We start from the raw sequence: 22,615 nt of genomic DNA on the forward strand, positions 1-22,615 counted from the left end.
TTTACTTTTTCTGTAATTTAATTAAATTAAAATATTTTATATTAGTTTAGTATTTACTTAGTTTTTATTACAGACAACAACTTAACAATTCTAATTAAAAGCTAATATAAAATATATAGAAAGTAATTGAATGAGTCATTAATTGTCTATTTATTATGTAAAACGTTTTAACGGAGATATAGAAACAGATAAATAGATATGAAATGTCACAAAACATATATCCCATCAAATAAAATGTTAAAAGAAAAGCTGCAAACATGTGCTAAAAAAGAGTAATTATTTGATAGACAGGTCGGACCACATATGGCCAGCTTTTTAGCTTTTTATTAGATTTTATATGATAGGCGTTCTGTAGGCTTTCCATATACCACGTGGGCTATGGTCTCACTTGTTCTTTAATATCTGTTAGTCGTTAATAATACGGGCTCTGATCCAACCGTACATTTGACTAGCATTGGCACTGGTAGACAATCATTGCTTGTTTCATCGATAATGATGCGGGTCTTACAAACAAACATTCAAACACCTTAATCACAAACCAAATGCTTTATCCATTTGTGGCTTCAATTTGTGTTTAAGTTATCATTTACTAGTGTCTAGTTTAGTAGTTGGAAGCACAGGTAAGTACAAATTCATTGATCATATTGTTAAAAATAAATATATTTATTATTTTTTTATTAACTATTAATTGTTATATCATATATAGTATTTATATGATATTAACTTACTTAATATGAGAAGTTATAAATATGTGATCGTAAATAACTGTTATGATATCATGTATTGCTTTATTGTGACCGTTATAATGGGCGTCAAGTGTCCCGAGACAGACATACGCTCATTATATCGTGCACTGCAAAGCATTGCATCACTTGCACCGACACCTAATTGACTAACCGGTAATCATCACATCTTTTATATTAATTGGTAATAATCTTAAATATATAATATATAATATACTATTAATATGTTATAAAGTACTTAATTATTATTATTATTATTATATATATATATAATTTGCTTTTGTCGGCTTTAATCCTTATTGACTAACTATTGTATCGCGCATTAAATAATTGAAAATATATCTCTAGTGCTAAATGGTTTTAAAGTAGTTATTTCAATATATTGAATAAAAATTTTAAAAACAGTAATATATTTCTATAATATAATAAATTTTGATGATATTTAGGAAAAATAAGCACAAATTGTTTGCTTTTATAAACAGGTGAATAATATTTTTATATTTATATTTAATATATCAAATATGAATGTAAGTAATGTTGTATAAAAGCGTCAGTATTTTATTGAATAGTCGTCACCAATAGTGAAGTATTTTATATGAATTCAGTGCAAACACTGCTTATTATCAAACATTTAATGTCATGCAATGGTACCAATAGTTTTGAGTTATCTCTGAAATTGAGTCCAATATATTGAACTATTCAATATATGCACACTTATATGATATATAATTATCATTTACATTTATCAACATAAATTTATGTAAAAAATTATAACTTTAACTGTATTTGCAAATATTAATTGGATGAACACATAGGGTGGTCATACAATCTCTCTCTCTCTCTCTCTCTTTCTTTCTTTCTTTTTCTCTTTTTATTTAAAATCAGTATCAGTTTTCAGTGTTAATTTTAGTTTTTAAAACAATTTTACTGTTAACTATTATTATCAAAAATTAACTGTTTAAAAGTAAAGGCAGATAAGTTAATTAACAATATATTTTATTAGATATTAGTAGCTTAAAGTATATTTTATATGAAAAGATAGTGTTTTTATATTAAACAAATTACAATGAAATTTTTTAATTAAATAAATAAATAAGTTATAAACAGCGAAATGCTAGACGGAATGCCTTAATGACTGAATAATATATAAATATATTATATTTATATTTTATAGCTACCACTGCTTTATACTAATTGTAATAAAAATAATTACTGATAATAAGTTTTATCATAACTAATTTGATAAATTAGTTATCAATAGTTGAAAAGGGTTTCAAATCAATTAAAGCATTAGACATTTAGTATAGAGTGAGAGCACTTGATTTGCAAAAAATAAGTTTAAATAATTATATTATTTATAAAACAATAATAAGTGGTATATTGTGACAACAGGTGAATACACAATAAATTGAATGAAATGTTAGATACAGTATATAATGATATACATATAATTGGTATAATGTGTGATATTTTGAAATATCATATAATAATATGATAATAGTGTTGCAGACAGACTGGAAGTGATGCCTTATTGGTGTGCATTTAGTTTGAATGTTATCACGAATTGGATGTGAATATGTAGTGCACCGGCAGCACAACCGACAGCACCACATAATGTCATATACATCTATACAACCAATCAAACGTTAGCTAAACAAGAGATAGTGTCCACCATTTAGTTTCATTTAGTTAGCATTAGTTAGTATACGAGAGATTCACAAAAAACAGCTATCATTACAACTATTAATATGTAACTTAACATTACAACAGGTGTACTATTGTACACATTATATACCAACCAATGCATTGCTATTGGTCTCCAAAAAAGCCAACTCTATTGTTATACAATACACTGTTACTCTTCAATACCTACCTGTTCTCCGCAAAAATAACAGACATTAATGAGTAAATGCAGAACAACTAAAGTAAACATCTGATAACTACATAAAGCAATGTAATGAACCATAATCTGGTCTCTTATAGTACAGGACGGCCACCGACTCTATTCACTGTTTGGTTCAAACTTTATGCAAATCTTTAGGTGAGTACTATTCCAGTCATCTCTCTCTCTCTCTCTCTCTCTCTCTCTCTCTCTCTCTCTCTCTCTCTCTCTCTCTCTCTCATTCACTGATTCATTCATTGCTTGTCATAATGGCATCATTTCTGCATATCATTCAATTATTGGCTCTTTTTAAAATAATTTTTTGCTTACTTTATGCTTATTTCATGTTTTCAACTAACAATATGTTTGTTGTAAAATTACAATACATATAACACAACTTTATATTAAAATTGTTTAATACATAAAAGTCGAATTCAACAAACTTTTTATATTTTTAGTTATACCGGTATAAGTTATAGTCTATTACAGTGAATAATATAATTTTTTAATATATTAAATTAATTTTAAATATTTAGTAAATGTATGTAAAACTATAAGAAGTAATGTGTAAAAATATAAGTTTATAAATTCAAATGTGGCATTTTATCAAAATTGAGAGATAGTTAATAAATAATTAAATGAAATTATAGTAGTTTTTAATATATTGTGAATATAACAGCAACACAACGACTACCTTCTGTGTTAACCAACGCAATGAATATCCAATTACAGCATATTTAATATAAGAGACACTATCATCATATTTGCACTGTTTTGCTATTTTAGAGGTAATAATATCGAGATTTGAGATATTAATTTTGAAAATTCAATGCTAGAAAATTTGGAGTCAAATTTAGTTAACCGTCTCTACTATTGATCACCATTTGTGCTAATAATTGATGTAAACTTATATATAAAATATTATAAAATATATATATATAAAATATAGGACCAAATTATGGTTCAATTATATTGAAATCATCAAAAAAAAGCAATCACTCGTTCAAAGTACGAGTTTCTCTCTCTCTTTCTCTCTCTCTTTCTCTCTCCCAGAGTAAGCCCTGTCTATAATGTCATTGATATTCACTTATTTTTCACGAAATGTTTATTATATTTAATAGTCATTACAGTACAACATTACATTGAAGTCACTATCAATTGCCGAGATTTGGGGACAAACTATAAGTGAGAGAGCAATGAAAATAATGATTTTTGTTATATTTAGTTTAGGAAACTAAATAGTGATAAGAGATTTTGTCAAATGAATGGCATAAACTTTGGTGTCAATCGCATTATCATTGATTTGCTGGAGTTTTATACAAACTTTCTATGAAACAACATATGTATAAACTTATATAAAAATATTTTTATATTATCATAACATCACATCGTTTTTTTGTTTGCTATCATTTCAAGAGTTTCCGCCACAAATCATTCGTGCGATTCATACAAACTATTCAATTATGATATCATTTAATGCATTTTTATAGACAAATTGTAACTTATTTTTTCAACTATTAATTTATGAGCATATATTCATTTATAATAACATATATAGCTTTTATTTTAAATCAAACAGTATGCCTATGCTTTTTAATACTACAAATATAATAGTAATATTTATTATTAATTTTTACAGATAACCAGTCATTAATGAGAGAAGAGGAGCATATGTTTTAAGGATAATAATTAAATTATGTGTTCAACGAAATTATATATATATTTGAGGCACTTATCACCAAATAATTGTAATAATAATAATAATATCACTTAATTTAATTAAGAGAAATTTAATTTTAAACCAAATGTTTTTTTCAATTGAAATTTTATTTTGATGCCAGACTTCTAAGTAGTAGTGCCGCAGGTAATACAGTGTTGTAACTTACCTGCACACGACTGCTTAACAGACTGAGCACATCATACCAACCATACTGTCCTCAAAGTACTGTATTTTGAATATATCAATATTGATATAAATATATATTCAATATACAGTATATTCAATATATATTACAATTCATAATGATTTTTTATTACTTATATATTAATTTATTATATTATGTATATATATTTGTACAAATTTATTTTTAATAACATGATAATAAAAACAAAAAATAATTAAAATAAAAATATCTAGATTTAATAAAGTTGTATTACAATTATACGATATATAATATATATTATTGTTATTAAATGTTTTCTTGAATATTGAAAGAATATTAATAATTTATTCAAATTTATTTAGAAATCAATTTTAATTTATCGAAAAGTAATTATATTGATAGCAACGGTGTTATGACAATCGGCTTATATAATGAATGCAATATTTCTTTTATAGTAAAATAAATATAAAACAAAATTATATTTCAAGTTATGGTGTTTTAGATATTCTTTTATGAAAAATGAAGGCAAAAATTGTTTGCAAAGGCTTTCAGCTGCAAATTACACGACTCTTTAATAAATGGCATTTATATATATATTTATAATTATATAATGTATATAATTATTAATGAATTATTAAATAAATCAAATTTTTTTATTCCTGTTTATAGTTATAAACTACTCTCTGATTCAAATTTTATGATATTTAGATAATCTGTAAATTATTTGTGATCTAAACATTTGGAATGAAGTCATTTATTTAATTTGATTAAATCATTTTCAATTTTAATTTTGATATCATTTTATAATATCCTAATACCGTATTGACAACACTTTGCATACATTGACTTCATTTTTAAAAATTAGATGCAAAACAGTATCTAAATTATATTTGAACCATTCAATCATCACTATAAATATTATACTATTATATAAAATAAACTAATAATAATAACAAGTTATAAAATTTTTTAAAAATAAACAAATAAAATGTTTTAAATAATTTCCATTAACTATATCAACGAGATTTTGCAGTTAGAAATCAATTACCGGTACTAATAAGTTATACTATCATTTATTACAATATAAATAAAAGCATTACGGTAAACTAACACTAATAATTATATATTATATCATATCATTAAAACACTATATTATGGCCACAACATTATGTCAATTTAAACAATTTGTGACAATTATAAAATTGGGATCAATTATATTTATAGATATTTGTTTTGCATCTTTTCCTATCTACTGAGTTTCAGTTTGTAAGATAATGTGTGTCAATACAGTATACAATTTATGGCAAAAATAATTATTGACTTTTAGCCATTGCTTTCAAGTTTCAGTCACATTAGTGCTTTAAGTAAAATAATTGCCATTACTTTTGAATGTTTTCAATCAATTAATAAAATTAAAAATATTTTGTCGCTTATATCACAGTTTGAATTCAATTGAAAAGAGCGCTCTAATAATAATTAAAAGTTTATACATAAAATTAACACATTTTGCTTTGACTAAAGTCGAAACTCTCAGTGATCTGTAGTTTGTGGTGAAGAGACTATAACTTGGACTACAAATCCTGATTGAAGATTAATGTCTTCTATCCTCTGTTTATCACTTAATAGTCGTCCACCAAAATACCACCTAATATGACAAACCAAATGAGTAATCAAACAATTGTTCACTCATTTGTTAAAAAAATTAAATTAGAAAATCACTCGATGTATACCTTTGTCGATAGGGCTCAACATTTTCAAGAAGAGCCAACTTTTTCTTTGCACTTATAATGGTTTCTTTTGAGAGTACAGCCATCTTGACGTCATTACAAGACGGGTTGATTCGGAACTTAACAAATATCTCTTCGCCGCCGATGGCATTGATGGGCTCACTCTCAGGAGATGGAGATTCAGAGTCACTGCTCTCATCAATCAAATTGATGGGCGCACTGACACAATAGATGGGCAGTTGATATCGGTTACCCAATTCATCATAACAATCAAGTAATGTACCTAAAAATAAATAAAATCATAAGATTGAAAACGTCTGTATCAGTAATTCATACCATTGGGTAAAGAGATATTTGCGCCATCGATGATAGCCTGAGCTAATGTGAAGTCATTACTTTCGGCTGCAATGGCCGCTGCCTTCAATGCGTCCCATATTTCTTTTCGTCCCTTTTTTGTTAACAAATTGGTCAATAAATTATAAATTATATAAAATATATAACATATTGTATAAAATTATCAAATAATTTCAGCAAACCTCGAAAGCTGGTGCCGTATCCCAGAACTCATCTCTTTTAGATCTGAGTTGACCATCGGTTAGGGGAACATCACTATTGACCAAACAATCAAATAAATTGATTAAACAAAATGAATGATATAAAGAAATGATAAGTGAAAGTGAGTTGAAATTGAAGACCTCTTCCATTTGAGGACCTGATGTTTCATCGGCTGATTCTTCCCGATAGACACTACATATGTCATACAGATATCATATCATTTGCTTAGTAAATCGTTAGTTAAAATAAATGATAATTTCTTACCATTTGGATGAATATTACTGTTAAGTGAATCACCACTCGATGGACGACTTCTTCGCGATCCAAGACATCCACCCATTGGTTGATAAAAAACAAGAAAATTACATAACAAGTGATCAATCAATTGATGCAAATTTGGTGACCAATTGTTAGTCACATTTCACGCAAACAAATACTATTAATATATAACTAATTATAATAATTATAATAATCAATGAATTAGTGTTTTCAATGTAATAGTTGTTTATTGGAGTCAATTGTTATGAGATTTCTATGAAAGCCTTTCAACAAAACAGCTGACAATAAAACTCTTCATTACTTTCATTACTATAGACTTTAAGGTAAGCTATAGATCAACATTTGGCTTGAATTGCATTAGAATAATACGTTAACATTAAAAAGACCCAAAAGTAAACTTTATCTCTACTCAAGTATGCAATCTATTTGTAACTACAGTTAGAAGATAGCTTACAGGGGCTAATATATAGTATACAACAGTGTAGTAGTGTTTGTATTGATTGTGTGATTGTTTGTTTGAACGACCGGTAAGTGTGGACAACACAAGTCAAGTGATCCAATTGAATGTACTCTTGAGTGACCTCTAAGAAGATGTTTCGGTCAACACTTAAGCTCAACAATACTGTTAGGGTATGTCTTCACTCTTCACATACTTTCTGAAGTAATAATTAATTACATTTAATTTGACATTTAATTTACAGAAAATCTCAAGACATCAGAGAAATACTTTTCTTCGTTATTATACCACAGATGCTGACAAAAGGTAAATATTTTACATATCATTTGATTATTTCTCAACAGATTTGTTTAATTTATAGCAATTCGGCTAAAGTTGGACTTATTGTCGGCTCTTCTTTGGCGGCCTTCACAGGCATTACCATCGGTTACGCTAAATATGACACTGATTTTAGACGAAAAGTTCAGAATTTGATCCCATATTCAGACAATATATTTGATACACTATTTGGGCCTTTAATTGAAAAAGAGTTAAAGCAATCAAAAGAAAATTTTGAAAAGAGTTTTTTAGACAAAAAGAAAACAAGAAATTCATTGAATACTTCAACCGCTAAGACAGACAATATTAACATTGAAAAGAAAGAAGAGATTAATACAACAATTTCACAACAATTACCACAAACTAGTGATCTAATCATTTCTAATGATAATCAAAGTGAAACTAAAGACTTAAATGAATCATCTAATGAAAAGAGTGACAACAAAGAGCCTGAGGTCTTATCTTCGAATGCCATCACCGATGCCTCACTTCGAGAGTTAGAAAATCTGATTAAAGATATTATGGATATTTCTAATGATGAACACAAATCATCAAATGATAAGGATCTTGAATATCAAAGAAAGGTATGTTTTATAATAAATTTATTTACAGTTAATTATTAGTATCGGTATATTTAATTTGTCAGTATTTGAAATGTTATTACACTTACGGTAATAATTACTGTAATTAACATTTTTAATGCCTTTTTTTGCCAATAGTTAGCAAAACTCGAGGAAAAGTTTGAAATTGAATTAAATACACAATTAAAGAGACAATTGGCTGCCTATAATGACTATTTACAGGATCAGTTGACTATTTTAAGGCAACAATTGAAAAGAGATAATGAAAGCAAAACTGAAGAAAAATTACTCGAACTAAGAGCTCAGTTTCAATCTGAACTTCAAAACAGTTTTTATAGATTAAGAATATTGGAAGGACTTCTTAAAGGTATTTATGAATATTATATTTTTAAAGCAATAATAAATATCATTATTCTTAACCAAAGTGCGGGAACAGTTAGATGCAGATCAACATCCTGTGCGTGAGCTTTGGGTCTTAGCTCAGACACTCAAAGAATCGCTTTGTCACAAACCATCGTTGAGTGAAGATAGTCTTCCTATAGCTTTAAAAGGAGAATTAACTGCCATTAAGTCAATATTAAATAAACAATCGCTTAATGATCGGCCATTAATTCGTTGTGCACTCGAAGGTATACCTCAATACGCTCTTGAAAATGGTGTTTATAGTCGTGAAGACCTCATCAAAAGATTTCAAAAAGTGGACAAATATTGTAAAAGAGTAGCTCTTATTGGAGATGACGGCGGAAACATATTTCAATATTTGTTATCATATATTCAGTCTGTTTTAATTATTGGTGACTCAAAAATTCCTAAAGAAGAGTTGGAAGATAAAGAAGTTGATCCAACAAAATGGGATACTTTTGATATATTAAGTCGCGTTAGATATTCATTAAAAAACTACAACTTAGAAATGGCTCTTAAATATGCAAATCAATTGAGAGGTGAGGCTAGGAATGTAGCCAACGATTGGATTCGAGACACAAGAATTCATCTCGAGTTTAGTCAAGCCATCGACCTATTGATATCAGAAGCCGATGCCATTAACGTTCAGATAATTAATTAAATGTTATATAAATTATTTTCAAAAAGATTTTAGTAGTTTTAACAAATACTTCTAATGAGAGTTTTATTAAATTAAAATTAATTGTAAAAATGGATTCACTTATTATTAGTTAATAATAAATAAACGATTCAATGGTTTAGAAATTGATCTCTTATTGTGTGTCATTCGTGAAGATTGTCGAGTAATTCATCGTATTTTGAACTCTCAAAGTTGGCCGAACCGCTGTCTCTAAAATACTTTTGGATCAATTGTTCTTCATCTAAATCACTTAAATAAAATCCATTTGCGCGATCACAACCTTTCAGTACGTTTAAAACTGTCTTAGCATTGTTTACATCCAGAGGAATAAATGAAATTAAACTATAATCTTCTATAATTCCAGCCAACCCTTTGGTTAATTTCTTAAATTTAGCTAAAAACGGGTCGTCACTGATTTTATCGACCAAATAGTTAAGATCAAGAACTTCACAGTAAAAGTCGAGACCAAAGTCTGATTTGGCGTACTTTTGGATGATATCTACTTTTGATAAGACATTGATGTGTGGCATCTCTAAGTGAATCATTGTATTGAGACAATTGAGTGCAACTGATATGAACTTTGAAGGATCGTTGCAATAGTGAGAGTCAACTATATTGACACAAACCAGACGTAAGTCTATTATTTTCTGGTGATCACTGGAAGCACTTCCACCATTGGTTGCAACATCACTGCTATTAATAGTTAATTGTTTTGACAACGAATTCAATTTGGTTAAGACATTCTTGAGTGATGAATGGTTAGTATAGAGCTCTATCTGTCCCGGACTGTCCACTAAGATATAAGGTATCGATGGCTTACCACTGCTGTCTTTGTCGCCGCTTTCTATGGCGTCGATGGCCTTTTGTAGCCCATCTCGAAGCCAATCAAAGTTGCTGTTCAAGTAGTCTATACAATAAAGTAGACCACCGTTAGGTCCCAAAGACATTGTTTCCATAACATCCGATAAAGTAATCAGTTTTGAAATATCAATAGTGGCCTCATATGGGAGGACATCGTTTGCCGGATCAATATTGATCAGTATCACCGATCGGCCCAATTGTCGTAAATATTTGGCCATAACATCGCAATATGTTGTCTTTCCCGATCCGGCCGGTCCTATAACTAACTGTCCAAACACTGGATTAATGTTATTCATTGTTAACTAATGTCTTCATTTAAATGCAAGTCTTTGGTCACAAGTTTTCGTTCAAAACATTAAACAAATGTTTTTTCGTAAACATTGCGTACTTTTAATAACATTTAAACAACAATTCAGTACTTTTTTAGTTTACAACTCATGTATTACAAGCAAACTAATAATATAGTCTAAAAAGTACCAAATGATTGAATGATTTTGTAGTTTTAATATCAAAAAAGGAAATAATGACTAAAAATGTGATTCAAATGTCTTAGTCTTCAACTGTTCCGTCGATTGACTGAATCATTGGTTGTGTTAAGCGATGGGATCTTCACAATCAAGAGATTTTGACACTTCAAAGCTAAACTCTTTCTGGACAGTCATTGGATTATCTCACGACCCGATCGACACATTTGTCGGTAATGATTACCGATTAATTAAAAGAGGACTCAATTATCACAATTTAATTGTTTTCATTGTCTTAACAAATGTTTTATTAATAACACAGAGATGTGGTATCACGTCTTCCTTTGGTCACTATTTTCGTCAATAATTATTCATATGTTGGCCTCCGGTATAGCGTTTGGTTCACTTCGGAAACACAAAACACTAAGATTTGGTTCAATTCTTGTGTTGATCTCAGGAGTGGTCACTCCATTGACGGCATACTCAATAACATCTGCCGCAGTGGCCGGTGCTCACAGAGCGGCCAGCTTTCAAATGTATCCCTTATATGCTATGTTCTGGGGCTGCGGACAAACTCTGGTCACTCTTATTCTGTCGTTTACACGAGTATTGGCCACACTTTAAGAGAGATATATATATTGAATATATTTTTATTTATTATTTTATAAATATTTTTTATTTATTTAAATTTGAATAAATTTTATATATTTTAAGCAAAATAATATAATTTAAATCATTAAATCAATTGATAAATAAAACCAAAAAAAAAAAACATCAAAATGTTGTTTCCCTTTGATATAATTTAATCGTTAAATAACATCACTAGTAATTGTCAAATAAATTTAACTACAATATGTATCATTGATAGGGTATACAGTGTATATAAATTATGTAATACCGTATATATGTATTAATTGTAGATAAAAGTAAAATATTTGAAACAATTTTCAAATTATTTTAATTTAAAAAAATATATTACTTAATAGTAAATATATATTTTAATTTTAACTTGGATAAATTATATTTTATTCTATAAATTTTATATAATACAAATAATAATTGTTTTTTTTTTAATATAAATAATACAATAATTATCAGATCCTATATTTACCGATAATAACTTACAATAATAATTATTTGTGACAATACTGTAAATAAATACATAATTTACATTAAAATTGAAATAGATATCATAAAATTGAAACCAATTATCAACAAAAATCAATTACATTTAATACAATCAAATATGATATCAATGAGTGTCTGATTATTGTCCGTATTGTAGTCTACGGGCAGACATATACTGATGGACAGAGAAGGCCAGGGCTGCGATGTATAGACAGGCGCCGATCCAACAGTTATGTGCCGCCGACTCGTACTTAGAGAAGGCTTCGGCCACGAACTCGAAAGTGTCCGAACTCTTGATTGATCCCAACTCGAGGTCTTCAGCGAAAGCCAATGCGTGACTGTATAACAGGATTCCCATCAAAGTTAGCATAACTATCGCCCAAACAGACAGAAGGGAACAACAAATGGCAACTTTTTTGCTAAGAATTATCATCTCTTATACCAATCAATTGAATTAAATCAAACCATTTATAAATAATTAACAGATATTCACAAAATCAATGATCAGATTTAGATGAATATCAATCAATTTGTGGTATTATTTAATAACTATTGATAACAGACATCAAACCGATCGATAAAAAGGATTTTGTCGTAATTGATGTCAATTCACACTAATATTAGACACCAATTGAACGATACTTTTCACTAAATTTTTGATTTTAATGTTAATTAAAATTAGTTACAAAAAAGTGATTAACAATAAAGTTATTGAAAACAATGACAGCATTTGAAGGTATATATTGTTTGATTAATTTGAATCAATTGTCACAAAAAAATTGTCTTAAATTGTTGACAGAAATGGGAATCATGTCAGAGATCGCTGAAGCGGTCGAACAGATGGAGTGGACGTATGTTAAGAAGTGGTCATTTGGTTGTGTTGTTTGCTAACTGTTGTTATAATTATCTTAGACTTCCCACTGATATTCAATCCGAAGCCATTCCACTTATTCTCGGCGGCGGTGATGTCTTGATGGCAGCCGAGACCGGCTCTGGAAAGACCGGAGCATTTTGTTTACCAGTACTTCAAATAGTTTGGGAAACCATTTATGGTTTGATTATTTAATAATTGACTATTAGATCAAATAAAATAAAACTTTGCTTTTTAGATATATCCGGTGGCAGAACAAAGACTTCTTCAAGTGATAAACAGTGGCGCTTGAGTTCAACTGATAGAGAGCTAAACCTATCCCTTAGTGCTGATTATTTGTCGGCTCAAAGTAAAGGAGACCAGAAATGGCAGGGATGTCGGGCTAACTATGGCGTCAAAAAAGTAATATTTATTGATTATTATTAACTACAATGACTTGTAATTATCATATAATTAAAGGATCCGTCAGCCAAATGCAATTGTTTTTACTTTGAAGTCCAATTCACAAATCCCGGTTTGGCCAGAATTGGTTGGTCTCTGGCCGGCGCTAATCTTGAGTTGGGTTGCGATCAGAAAAGTTGGGGCTATGGAGGAACAGCTAAGAAGAGTACAGCGAAAAATTTTGAGAATTACGGCCAAACATTTGGCGATAAGTTTGATGTCATCGGAAATCTTATAGATTTAGATAGAAATACCATTTCATTTACTAAAGGAGGCAAAGATCTGGGCATTGCTTTTCGTTTGTCAGATCAATTGACTCAACAAAATGTATTTTTTCCGGCTATTTGTATCAAAAATGCTGGCATTAGTATCAAGTTTTCAGGTATTTATTTTGATCATGAATTAGCGTTAAGTTTATTATAAAATAAAATTTAATATATTATTGGTTTTTATTAATTTAGGCACTGATTGTCCTCCTAATAGTATTTGGGTGGCAAATGCCAATCCCAATCAGTTTTCATCAAATATAAGTGCTTCCAATTCATCGAATTCAAAGAACAAAAATATAGGTCCAAAAGCATTAATTGTTGAACCGAGTAGAGAGTTAGCACAACAAACATACGATTGTATCACACAATTCATGAAACGATTGTCGGGACAAATAAAACAACTGTTACTGATTGGTGGTGTCAATGCCAGAGACCAAATGGACCAATTGTCAGCTGGCGTTGACATTGTTGTCGGAACTCCAGGTCGTATTGAAGAATTGATTAGTAATGGAAATCTTTCACTCGACTCCTGTCGGTTAGTATTTAAGAATTAATTAATTATCGATATTTTTAAAAACGATTTAAAATCGTTAAATTAAAACAAATGATTTATAGATTTTTTGTGATCGACGAAGTGGATGCTCTCATACAACAAGGAAATCAAAATTTACTGAAACGCTGGCATTCATTACTTCCGCGTATGTTTTCTGATGGTAAACGACTTCAAACGATTGTTTGTTCGGCAACTTTACATAATTTTGACGTCAAAAAGTTTGCCGAAACTGTAATGTATTTCCCGACTTGGGTTGACTTAAAGGTCAGTTAAATTATTGTCACTCAAGATATACCTTAGACCATGTAATTGATATAATAGGGAGAGGACTCAATTCCTGATACTGTACATCACGTAGTGTATCGAATTGATCCATTAAAAGACATGTTATGGAAGTCACTGAAGACGACATATAAAACGGATGGCGTTCACACCAAAGATCGACTTAATTACAATCAACCGAATAAAGAAACGCTAAGTGAAGCCATCAAATCACTTAAAGGTAACACAATTTAAATGAATATATTGTTATACTGTATTGAAATTATTTATTTTGTCTAAATAATTGTTTGAAAGGACATTATGTTGTGAAAGCAATCGATGCCTTAAATATAGATCAGTCCATAATATTTTGTCGAACCAAACTTGACTGCGATTCACTGGAACAGCATTTCAATGCTATCGGTGGCGGTTAGTCTGTCATACGATTAACAGTTTTAGTTTTTACTGTATTTAATAAATTTGTTGATTTATTAATTGTATGAAACAGGTAATGGAAATCCAAAAAACCGATATTCATGTGTTTGTCTTCATTCTGATCGAAAACCATACGAAAGAACAGAAAATTTGAATAAATTTAAACAAAGAAAATGCAATTTTCTTATATGTACTGATGTTGCCGCTCGTGGTATTGATATTAAAGGTAATAACTATTAAAATTTTAATTACTTTAAGTAATTACTTAAATAATAATTTTATTAAGTTATGTTATATTTTAAACATTTTGTATCACTTAAAGGAATTCCATTTGTTATTCAATTAACACTTCCGGACGAGAAATCTAATTATTTGCACCGAATTGGAAGAGTTGGTATGTGTAGTACTATTAGATAATAATATATTATTTAAAATATTTACTTTTTAATTATTAAACTCTTAGGTAGAGCTGAAAAAATGGGTTTAGCGATAAGCTTAGTGTCGGAAGTACCGGAAAAAGTGTGGTATCACTCAAATTGCAATTCCAGAGGGAAAGGTTGTTATGAGACAGCACTCGTCGAAGAGGGTGGTTGTTGTGTTTGGTATAATGAACTTCAGGTGATCTTATAATTGCTAAATATATTAACGGTAATATTGTGTAGTATTTTAAAGTTATTTAAACTTTTTATTAATAATTAGATTTTGGCTGAAATCGAGGAAAGTTTAAATTGCATTATTGATTCAATTGGATCGGATTTTAAATTACAAATTAATGAATTTGATGGCAAAGTAACGTATGGTAAGAAAAATATGGGTCAGGGATATACATACGAGGGTCATGTTAGCCAATTAGCCGATGAAGTCACACAATTGTCTAAACTAGAAACGTCAGCTCAAAATAGTTTTCTTAAATTTTATTTATAAATGTAATTAAAGATATACTGTGTATATAATATAAATATACCGGTAATTGTAATGATTATTGTGTAATGAATCTCAAAAATTAATTTTAAAAAAATTAAAATAACATTTAAGTAATTAATTTGCAAAAACTAAAATATTACTGAATATTTATATTACAATAATATTAGTGAATTGTTTTTATATTTGTCTGACTGAGTGTCGTATCTTTTATTTTGGAAATTTAAAAATTTTGACTTCAGATTTGGAAAAATTTTCTGAAAAAAGTAATGTCTTAACTCTTAATGAATATGCGGTCAAAATGGCCGTCAATTTAATTTAATTAACTAATACTGACATTCTTTCAGTACTTGTTTGATACATATATCGTAATTATAACTGTTTACAAATTAATGTATGGCTAAAAATGTATCTTATATTTTCATTTAGACACGTTTTCACTATTTAATAAACTATTTAAATTTGGTAATATTCAGTAATAGTTTTTTTTTTGCAAAGTAACTAAACCGCATACATATTAGGCAAATATAAACAAAATGAAATGAAATTAAAGTAATATATATAACATTAGCAATGTTTTCGGTAGATTAACTCAAATTAAATGCAAACAAATATAAGTCTCACTCTTGATTTAGATATCTTTGCCAATGTCTGTGATTAAGTGAACCAAAATCATCCAATTTCGCGATTTTCTTCAAATATTTAGACAAATAGTATAACTCATTGTCTGTATCTCTATTTTTGTTGGCCTCACGAAAAGCACGAATTCTGAGTCCATTCTGTGGATTCATTAAGAAATTCTTGCGGATGTCGTCAAACATTATAGTATTCTTTGGCGAATACTCTTTAAATTTACCCCAAATGACACCCAAAGGTTTTACCTAATATTAAAATTATGTAAAAATTAATTGAATTTATTTATATAATGAATTAATAATTTAAGTATACGTCTACTAATCCATATTTGGTTGTGTGGACACTAATCATAGCCGAACTGTCCAAATAAAACACTATCTTATAATTGGTATTCTTTTCAACGCCCAGTTCTCTCATCTTCACTTCAATCCATTTCATTCCCGTCGCCGCTATAAACCATTTATTTTTATTATTATTACCAGAATTAAGAAAATATCAATAATCACAATATAATAAGTCTATACTTACACCAAATGACAATATCGTAATCTTCATAAGCAATGGTTAGGAATTCATGCAAATAAGGTCTCATCAGTTGTGCCGCACATTCAGCTGTTGATCGGTGGTCTGATTGAGACAATTGATATAAGTTATAATATATGGTAATAATTGTGTATAAAAAACAAATAAAATACCGAATAGTGTGTAATCGATATCTAAAACGAGTAGTTTTTTGCCGTTTCGGGGTTCGGATAACATCTTAATTTTGTAGTCTTTAACCCGTTTGTCAACTTTGGCCAAAAACTCTTCCCTATTTTGAATGGGAATATTCCCCAATTCGATGTCATCGCCGATATCAAAGTCGTTGATGACATTAGGTATGTCTTGAGGTGAGAGATCAACACTAGCAATATCTGTTTCTTTGCTGCCCATCATCATTATCTTCATATTAGGTCTTATATCGACTTTGGAGAGCAGCATCTCATCGGTGGCCGGCTTTCCTATCAATGGTTAATCGTAGATATTAATGACTAAATCATTATCTGACACCTCTATGACTAACCGTTGCTCTTAAGACCCATAAGTTTTTGTCGCTCGGGTTTAACACCAGTGTTCTTGAAGATAGCTTTCTTGAGATCCAAAACCGTGTCCTCAATGGTCACCGAATCGATGGTATACTCGTGTGAACTCCACTTCACTACTAATGTTAAACCATTTGTAGCCAACTCTTCACTCATATTTGATGTCTAATAATGTGATGAATGAAATCAAAAACAAAAATAAATCAAATAAACCAATAATTAAGTGAATAATGACTTTTCAATTGTCTGTCAAATCATTTATCGATTGTTTTATTGTTTTGTTTGCAAAATATTTTGAATTTTCAGCTGATTTTAAATCTCAATGATTTTGTATTCATAAACAACAGTACTTTTCAGTACAATAGGAAAATTGGGTTAAAATATTAATATATGACACAAAACATACAGTTTTTATTATACAGTATTATATGTATTACAATTGATTATGTATTATAATAGTAAATTCATATATGATTTAGAAAACATTTCGATACTTATATATATTTATTTATTTTTACATTAAAGTCAAATAATTTTGTTAATTAAATCATGTATTAGTTGTGTATTACCTAAACTGGTGTTTGCCTCACAACCTAAACCTAATTATAAAGTAAATGCAAAAATTATGATTAATTATGATTTATACATTGAATATCAGTATTTACTTTATAATTAGGTTTAGGTTGTGAGGCAAACACCAGTTTAGGTAATACACAACTAATACATGATTTAATTAACAAAATTATTTGACTTTAATGTAAAAATAAATAAATATATATAAGTATCGAAATGTTTTCTAAATCATATATGAATTTACTATTATAATACATAATCAATTGTAATACATAATAAACAACTGTGGGTTTGGTGTTATATACCTTAACCGAAAATTGTGACAATTTATTAACAATTAAAAGCATTAAATACTTAATTAATGCAATAAAAACCAATTTAATATTTATTATTATTATGATTATTGTCCAAAATTGAATGATAATATTAAGTTAATAATAGACATAATATACAATATTTCGATATATACAGTATATATATATATATATCATACAATTATGATATAATGATATTAATATATATATATACAGTATATTATTCCCACTAATTTTTTAGTCTATATATTTATAAATATAGACTTAATTTTTATTTTTATTTGTTTTAAATCATAGGGTTTTCACATGAAAAAGATTTGTGTAACTAATGCTTAAAATAATAGAAATAATTAACAATTTCTATTAAAAACAAATTCAATAAAATCATTTGATTCAACATTTTTTTTAAAAATAGTTTTTTGTTGTTGTGATTAATGAAAGCAATTACAAATACAGTACATAAAAACGAAATGAGAAAATCTTATTTTAATTAAAAAAAATCACATAATTATACATTCAGTACTGTATTTATTAGAAAATATCAATTATTCATGTTTTAGTAGTAAATGTTTTGCCAATAAAATTGTTTTTATATTTTAAATAAAAAATAAGGTTATTTAAATTATTTACTTAAACTATTTTGAAATATTTATTTCTATTTAATTTCTATTTAATTTCTATTAATTTTATTTACATAAAACTATTATTATTATATTAAGTAATTACTTTTTGATTTTATTAAATTAATTTTTTACAATACAAAGTTTATAGTAAGTTAATTTAATAATAAATGAGTTTATGATCGATCAAAATTTAATAAATGTTTACTTTAATAAATAAATAAAAATAAATTTATTGTCTCTGAAGACTAAAAAATATTTATTACTTTTAGTAGTAAATGTGTTGTCTGTTACCAAACTTTTTTTTTGCCAATATATTGTTATTCAGTAAAACAGATAATCAATATCAAGTATTACATAAAATATTATTAACCTTACGGTATATATAAATATTGATGTGTTTGTGTCAAATCTAAACCAATAGCTTAGCATAAAATAGTATATTATATATGAAATGATGTCAACTCGTCTAACGATAAGCTAATCTTTATTATACTTTTATATATATTTATACACTTTGAAGACAACTTCTGTATATGAACTCAATGTTTTGTAATAATAATAATAATAATAATAATAATAATAATAATAATAATAATAATAATAATAAATTATTAGACATAGATAATATATTAATACAGTTTTTAAAAAATAATTTTTGTAATTATTACTAAATTATATGATATAATATAGTATTTGATATGTCTTTAGGACATACAAAATAAATAATCACAAAATAGTGAAAAGTTTTATATCTGAATTCGTTATGTTTGTTCTCTATGTTTTCTTTTTGAATATTTTATAATTTTGGTTTCAGATTTGGCCCCCTTTAGCCCATTAACCCCTTAGTGCCATATGACCCATGAAATCTTTATTATAATTTTCAATAACATTTAATTATATTTTATGATCCATGAAAATGATTTAAAGATAATTTAATGATAAAATATTAATGTAAAAGTGCATATTTTAAAGATACAATCTATACATGCTTTATATATGAATACATTGTATAATATATAACATTTATAATGATTGATATAAATCAATTTGTATATTTATATAATACAAAGATTATAATACAATTTAGAAGTTGGTCTGAGCATGCTAGTTTAGCTTTTTCAACTGTGCTTATACAAGAAAGTTTTATGTACAGTACATATATTACCACATACCGTATTAATGGTAACAATATAGGATGTAAAATATAGTTAATACTTATATTATAAGTGCGAGTGAGTGAGTGAGTGAAAAATAAAAAAAAACTTAATATCTTTAGCATTAGTATTAATTATTAATATATGGAATAATAAAACATTTCTGAAAAGTATGTATTCAGTAATAAGTGTCACAAAAATGCTTTAATAATTTTAAAGTTTATTTTTATAAACACACATTTAGACATGTTATATAATTTAACTGTATTCTTTACAAAATAATTTTTTAAAAAAACTTTTCATAATTTAAATATCATTGTTAAAAAATAATTTTTATTAAGCAAAAAATAATATAAACTCATGTAATAATCTAGATTATTAAAGTTTCAAATAATTATTAATATATAATTTATATATAAATTAAAAAGATATTAATTAATATATAATAAATTTAATCTACAGTTAATAATTATAAAGCTATATATAGTGTTTTACAATTTTAGCTGAATTGCAGTTATATATTATATAATGTAATTTATAGATAACCGGTATATACCGTATATATATATATATCAAGTGATATTAAAAATAAATTTTTTATGATAAGAGCAAAACGTGAAAGAAATAGTTGAAAACATTTGTAATTACTGTTATATTATGGCTTTCATTTGGTCAATCATTTGGTCAAATATTTTTAGTTTATCTCAAAATGAAAAAAGTTTATTGAAGTAAAAACACAACTTTAAAGCTAAAGATTATCAGAGAAATGAGTGTTTGTTTGTAAAGTGTTCACTAGTATTAGCTTTAGTCGAGTATAAAACATGAGATCCGGTCTTATTTAGTGATGTGAATCGTTATGAACAATAGACAAGTGGCTAATAATATGTGTGTATAGTCTTAGTGTATATAATATATATAGTTATAGATTATATAACAACAATTGTATCATAAAATGTGAAGCTTTAAAAAAATCCCTTTCTAGTGATTGTCTTTTATTTTTGGATCCATTTCGATGGTCAACCCATTTGAACAAAGGATTTGTTGCTCTGATATGTTTTGCAATTATTATTTAGATAGTGATATCAAAATCGTGTTTTACAAAATTGTCAATTGAGTGACTCAACAACAGTAAAGCCAAAACCAAAGTTAACTTAAATTTTTTGAACACTTCTGAGCGTAAAATATAACATATAATATCATTGAAACGGATCAGACCAGTAGGGGCTGGGATATGATTGAGAGGCACTAATGCAATGGTAACGATCGTTAGCACTGATTCACTGCTATTTTGTTTTCAGACTATTTTTTTGTTGTGTGATATATCAGTAAAGTAACTATTATTCAGTTGCGCGACATATCTATTGTTAAGTAAGGGCCGACCCGTTAGCAAATGAATTGAACTTTTTTCTGAACGCCTTACTCACCAAAAGCATTGGGCGTACAATAAATCAGATGTGCTTTTTGTGTGATTATTACATCTTTTTTGTACATATTTTCTACATTTTAAAGGCATTACATGAAAATTGTTTCAAATGTTTGATTGTTTTACTAACTTTTTAAATATATATTTATTGCAATAAACATACTATATATACATTATATTACATATAAATTATATATTTACATTTAATATCATCGAACTACTGAACCATTATTTTAATAATAGATTAGAAATGTAATATTTAATACTTTTTATAATTTTAAAAATAATTTTTGAAATAAATTATTTGAATTTAGTGTATTTTTAATAATAGAGTATATTTGCATTATATTATTATTAAAAATATTGTATAAAATTTACAACACTATTCTAAGATTTAGCTTAATTTAAAAATTATAGTAATTATTACATATTTTCAATGTAATACAATTTTATTAATATGTATATTATTATTTATGATATTATAACTGATTTAATTTAATTTGATATTTTAATTAGAGATTATTAATACAGTATATATACATTTATATATAAAATTTATATATAATATTAATTAAAAAATGATGAGTATTTGCGAAGTGATAAATATGTCTCAAAATGACATAAAATGTCATTTAAAAGAGTAATTAAACACTTTATATAACAATTAATTAATTGGAAGAATTCAATAAATGTTGGTTTTAAGCCTCATTTAAGCGATCAGTTAATGTGATGGCCGTCAGCGTCGGTATGTCGTGTAAAGTGGATCAGTCCATGAGGTCGGGTGCGCACGCATTGCATTGACACAACTTCAGGGATCAAACAAGAGTAGTGTGTTTGGGGCACATGTCTCGTGTCTTGAGTAACATTTGGTCTATTGATGTCATGACATGCAGTGGCGCATAGTTTTAACGTTCATATCGTTTTCATTTGTCTCATGAGATCAGTCTATATTATAATAGAGTATTTGTTTGTCATATTATGAGAAGCAAATAAAAAAAGACTTGTTTCCCACACTTTATATGTTTTTTCTATTGACAACTAATAACTGTTTGAATGTGTGATAACTGTTTTGTTTCTCTACAACAATAGTATTGACTGTA

General features: G+C 27.4%; 6 protein-coding genes across 6 annotated transcripts; 3 read left to right on the forward strand and 3 right to left on the reverse strand.

The window, feature by feature from the left end:
• Positions 1-5,671: 5,671 nt before the first annotated feature.
• LOC128964582 (ubiquitin domain-containing protein 1-like) lies at positions 5,672-7,362 on the reverse strand. The gene is made up of 6 exons (XM_054311209.1): positions 7,055-7,362; positions 6,931-6,982; positions 6,772-6,844; positions 6,572-6,683; positions 6,239-6,518; positions 5,672-6,153 (listed from the first exon to the last, which is right to left on the reverse strand). The coding sequence occupies exons 1-6, from the start codon at positions 7,128-7,130 to the stop codon at positions 6,039-6,041; spliced, it is 708 nt and encodes a 235-aa protein (XP_054167184.1). The 5' UTR covers positions 7,131-7,362; the 3' UTR covers positions 5,672-6,038.
• A 139-nt stretch (positions 7,363-7,501) lies between these two features.
• On the forward strand, positions 7,502-9,544 carry LOC128964577 (MICOS complex subunit MIC60-like). Its single transcript, XM_054311205.1, has 5 exons — positions 7,502-7,699; positions 7,771-7,832; positions 7,888-8,428; positions 8,564-8,792; positions 8,851-9,544. Exons 1-5 carry the CDS (start codon positions 7,661-7,663, stop codon positions 9,486-9,488), a joined length of 1,509 nt encoding a protein of 502 aa, XP_054167180.1. The 5' UTR covers positions 7,502-7,660; the 3' UTR covers positions 9,489-9,544.
• Positions 9,545-9,642: 98 nt separating this feature from the next.
• On the reverse strand, positions 9,643-10,770 carry LOC128964579 (GPN-loop GTPase 2-like). The gene has a single exon (XM_054311207.1). The coding sequence runs from the start codon at positions 10,661-10,663 to the stop codon at positions 9,650-9,652; it is 1,014 nt and encodes a 337-aa protein (XP_054167182.1). The 5' UTR covers positions 10,664-10,770; the 3' UTR covers positions 9,643-9,649.
• Positions 10,771-10,841: 71 nt separating this feature from the next.
• Positions 10,842-11,456, forward strand: LOC128964583 (transmembrane protein 170A-like). The gene is made up of 2 exons (XM_054311210.1): positions 10,842-11,064; positions 11,154-11,456. The coding sequence occupies exons 1-2, from the start codon at positions 10,968-10,970 to the stop codon at positions 11,453-11,455; spliced, it is 399 nt and encodes a 132-aa protein (XP_054167185.1). The 5' UTR covers positions 10,842-10,967; the 3' UTR covers position 11,456.
• Positions 11,457-12,412: 956 nt separating this feature from the next.
• LOC128964575 (ATP-dependent RNA helicase Ddx1-like) lies at positions 12,413-15,750 on the forward strand. Its single transcript, XM_054311203.1, has 13 exons — positions 12,413-12,695; positions 12,759-12,810; positions 12,872-13,011; positions 13,069-13,232; positions 13,290-13,653; positions 13,733-14,075; positions 14,156-14,357; positions 14,415-14,595; positions 14,670-14,783; positions 14,863-15,015; positions 15,112-15,183; positions 15,253-15,407; positions 15,489-15,750. The coding sequence occupies exons 1-13, from the start codon at positions 12,680-12,682 to the stop codon at positions 15,711-15,713; spliced, it is 2,181 nt and encodes a 726-aa protein (XP_054167178.1). The 5' UTR covers positions 12,413-12,679; the 3' UTR covers positions 15,714-15,750.
• Positions 15,751-16,293: 543 nt separating this feature from the next.
• Positions 16,294-17,726, reverse strand: LOC128964581 (ubiquitin-like domain-containing CTD phosphatase 1). Its single transcript, XM_054311208.1, has 6 exons — positions 17,664-17,726; positions 17,410-17,593; positions 17,042-17,347; positions 16,875-16,973; positions 16,659-16,795; positions 16,294-16,591 (listed from the first exon to the last, which is right to left on the reverse strand). The coding sequence occupies exons 2-6, from the start codon at positions 17,582-17,584 to the stop codon at positions 16,331-16,333; spliced, it is 978 nt and encodes a 325-aa protein (XP_054167183.1). The 5' UTR covers positions 17,585-17,593; positions 17,664-17,726; the 3' UTR covers positions 16,294-16,330.
• Positions 17,727-22,615: the final 4,889 nt, after the last annotated feature.

The sequence above is a fragment of the Oppia nitens genome, unplaced genomic scaffold, assembly GCF_028296485.1.
Source record: "Oppia nitens isolate AA-2021 unplaced genomic scaffold, nextdenovo-longstitch-racon4-pilon3 scaffold9_pilon_pilon_pilon, whole genome shotgun sequence".
In the NCBI taxonomy this organism is placed as follows: Eukaryota; Metazoa; Arthropoda; class Arachnida; order Sarcoptiformes; family Oppiidae; genus Oppia; species Oppia nitens.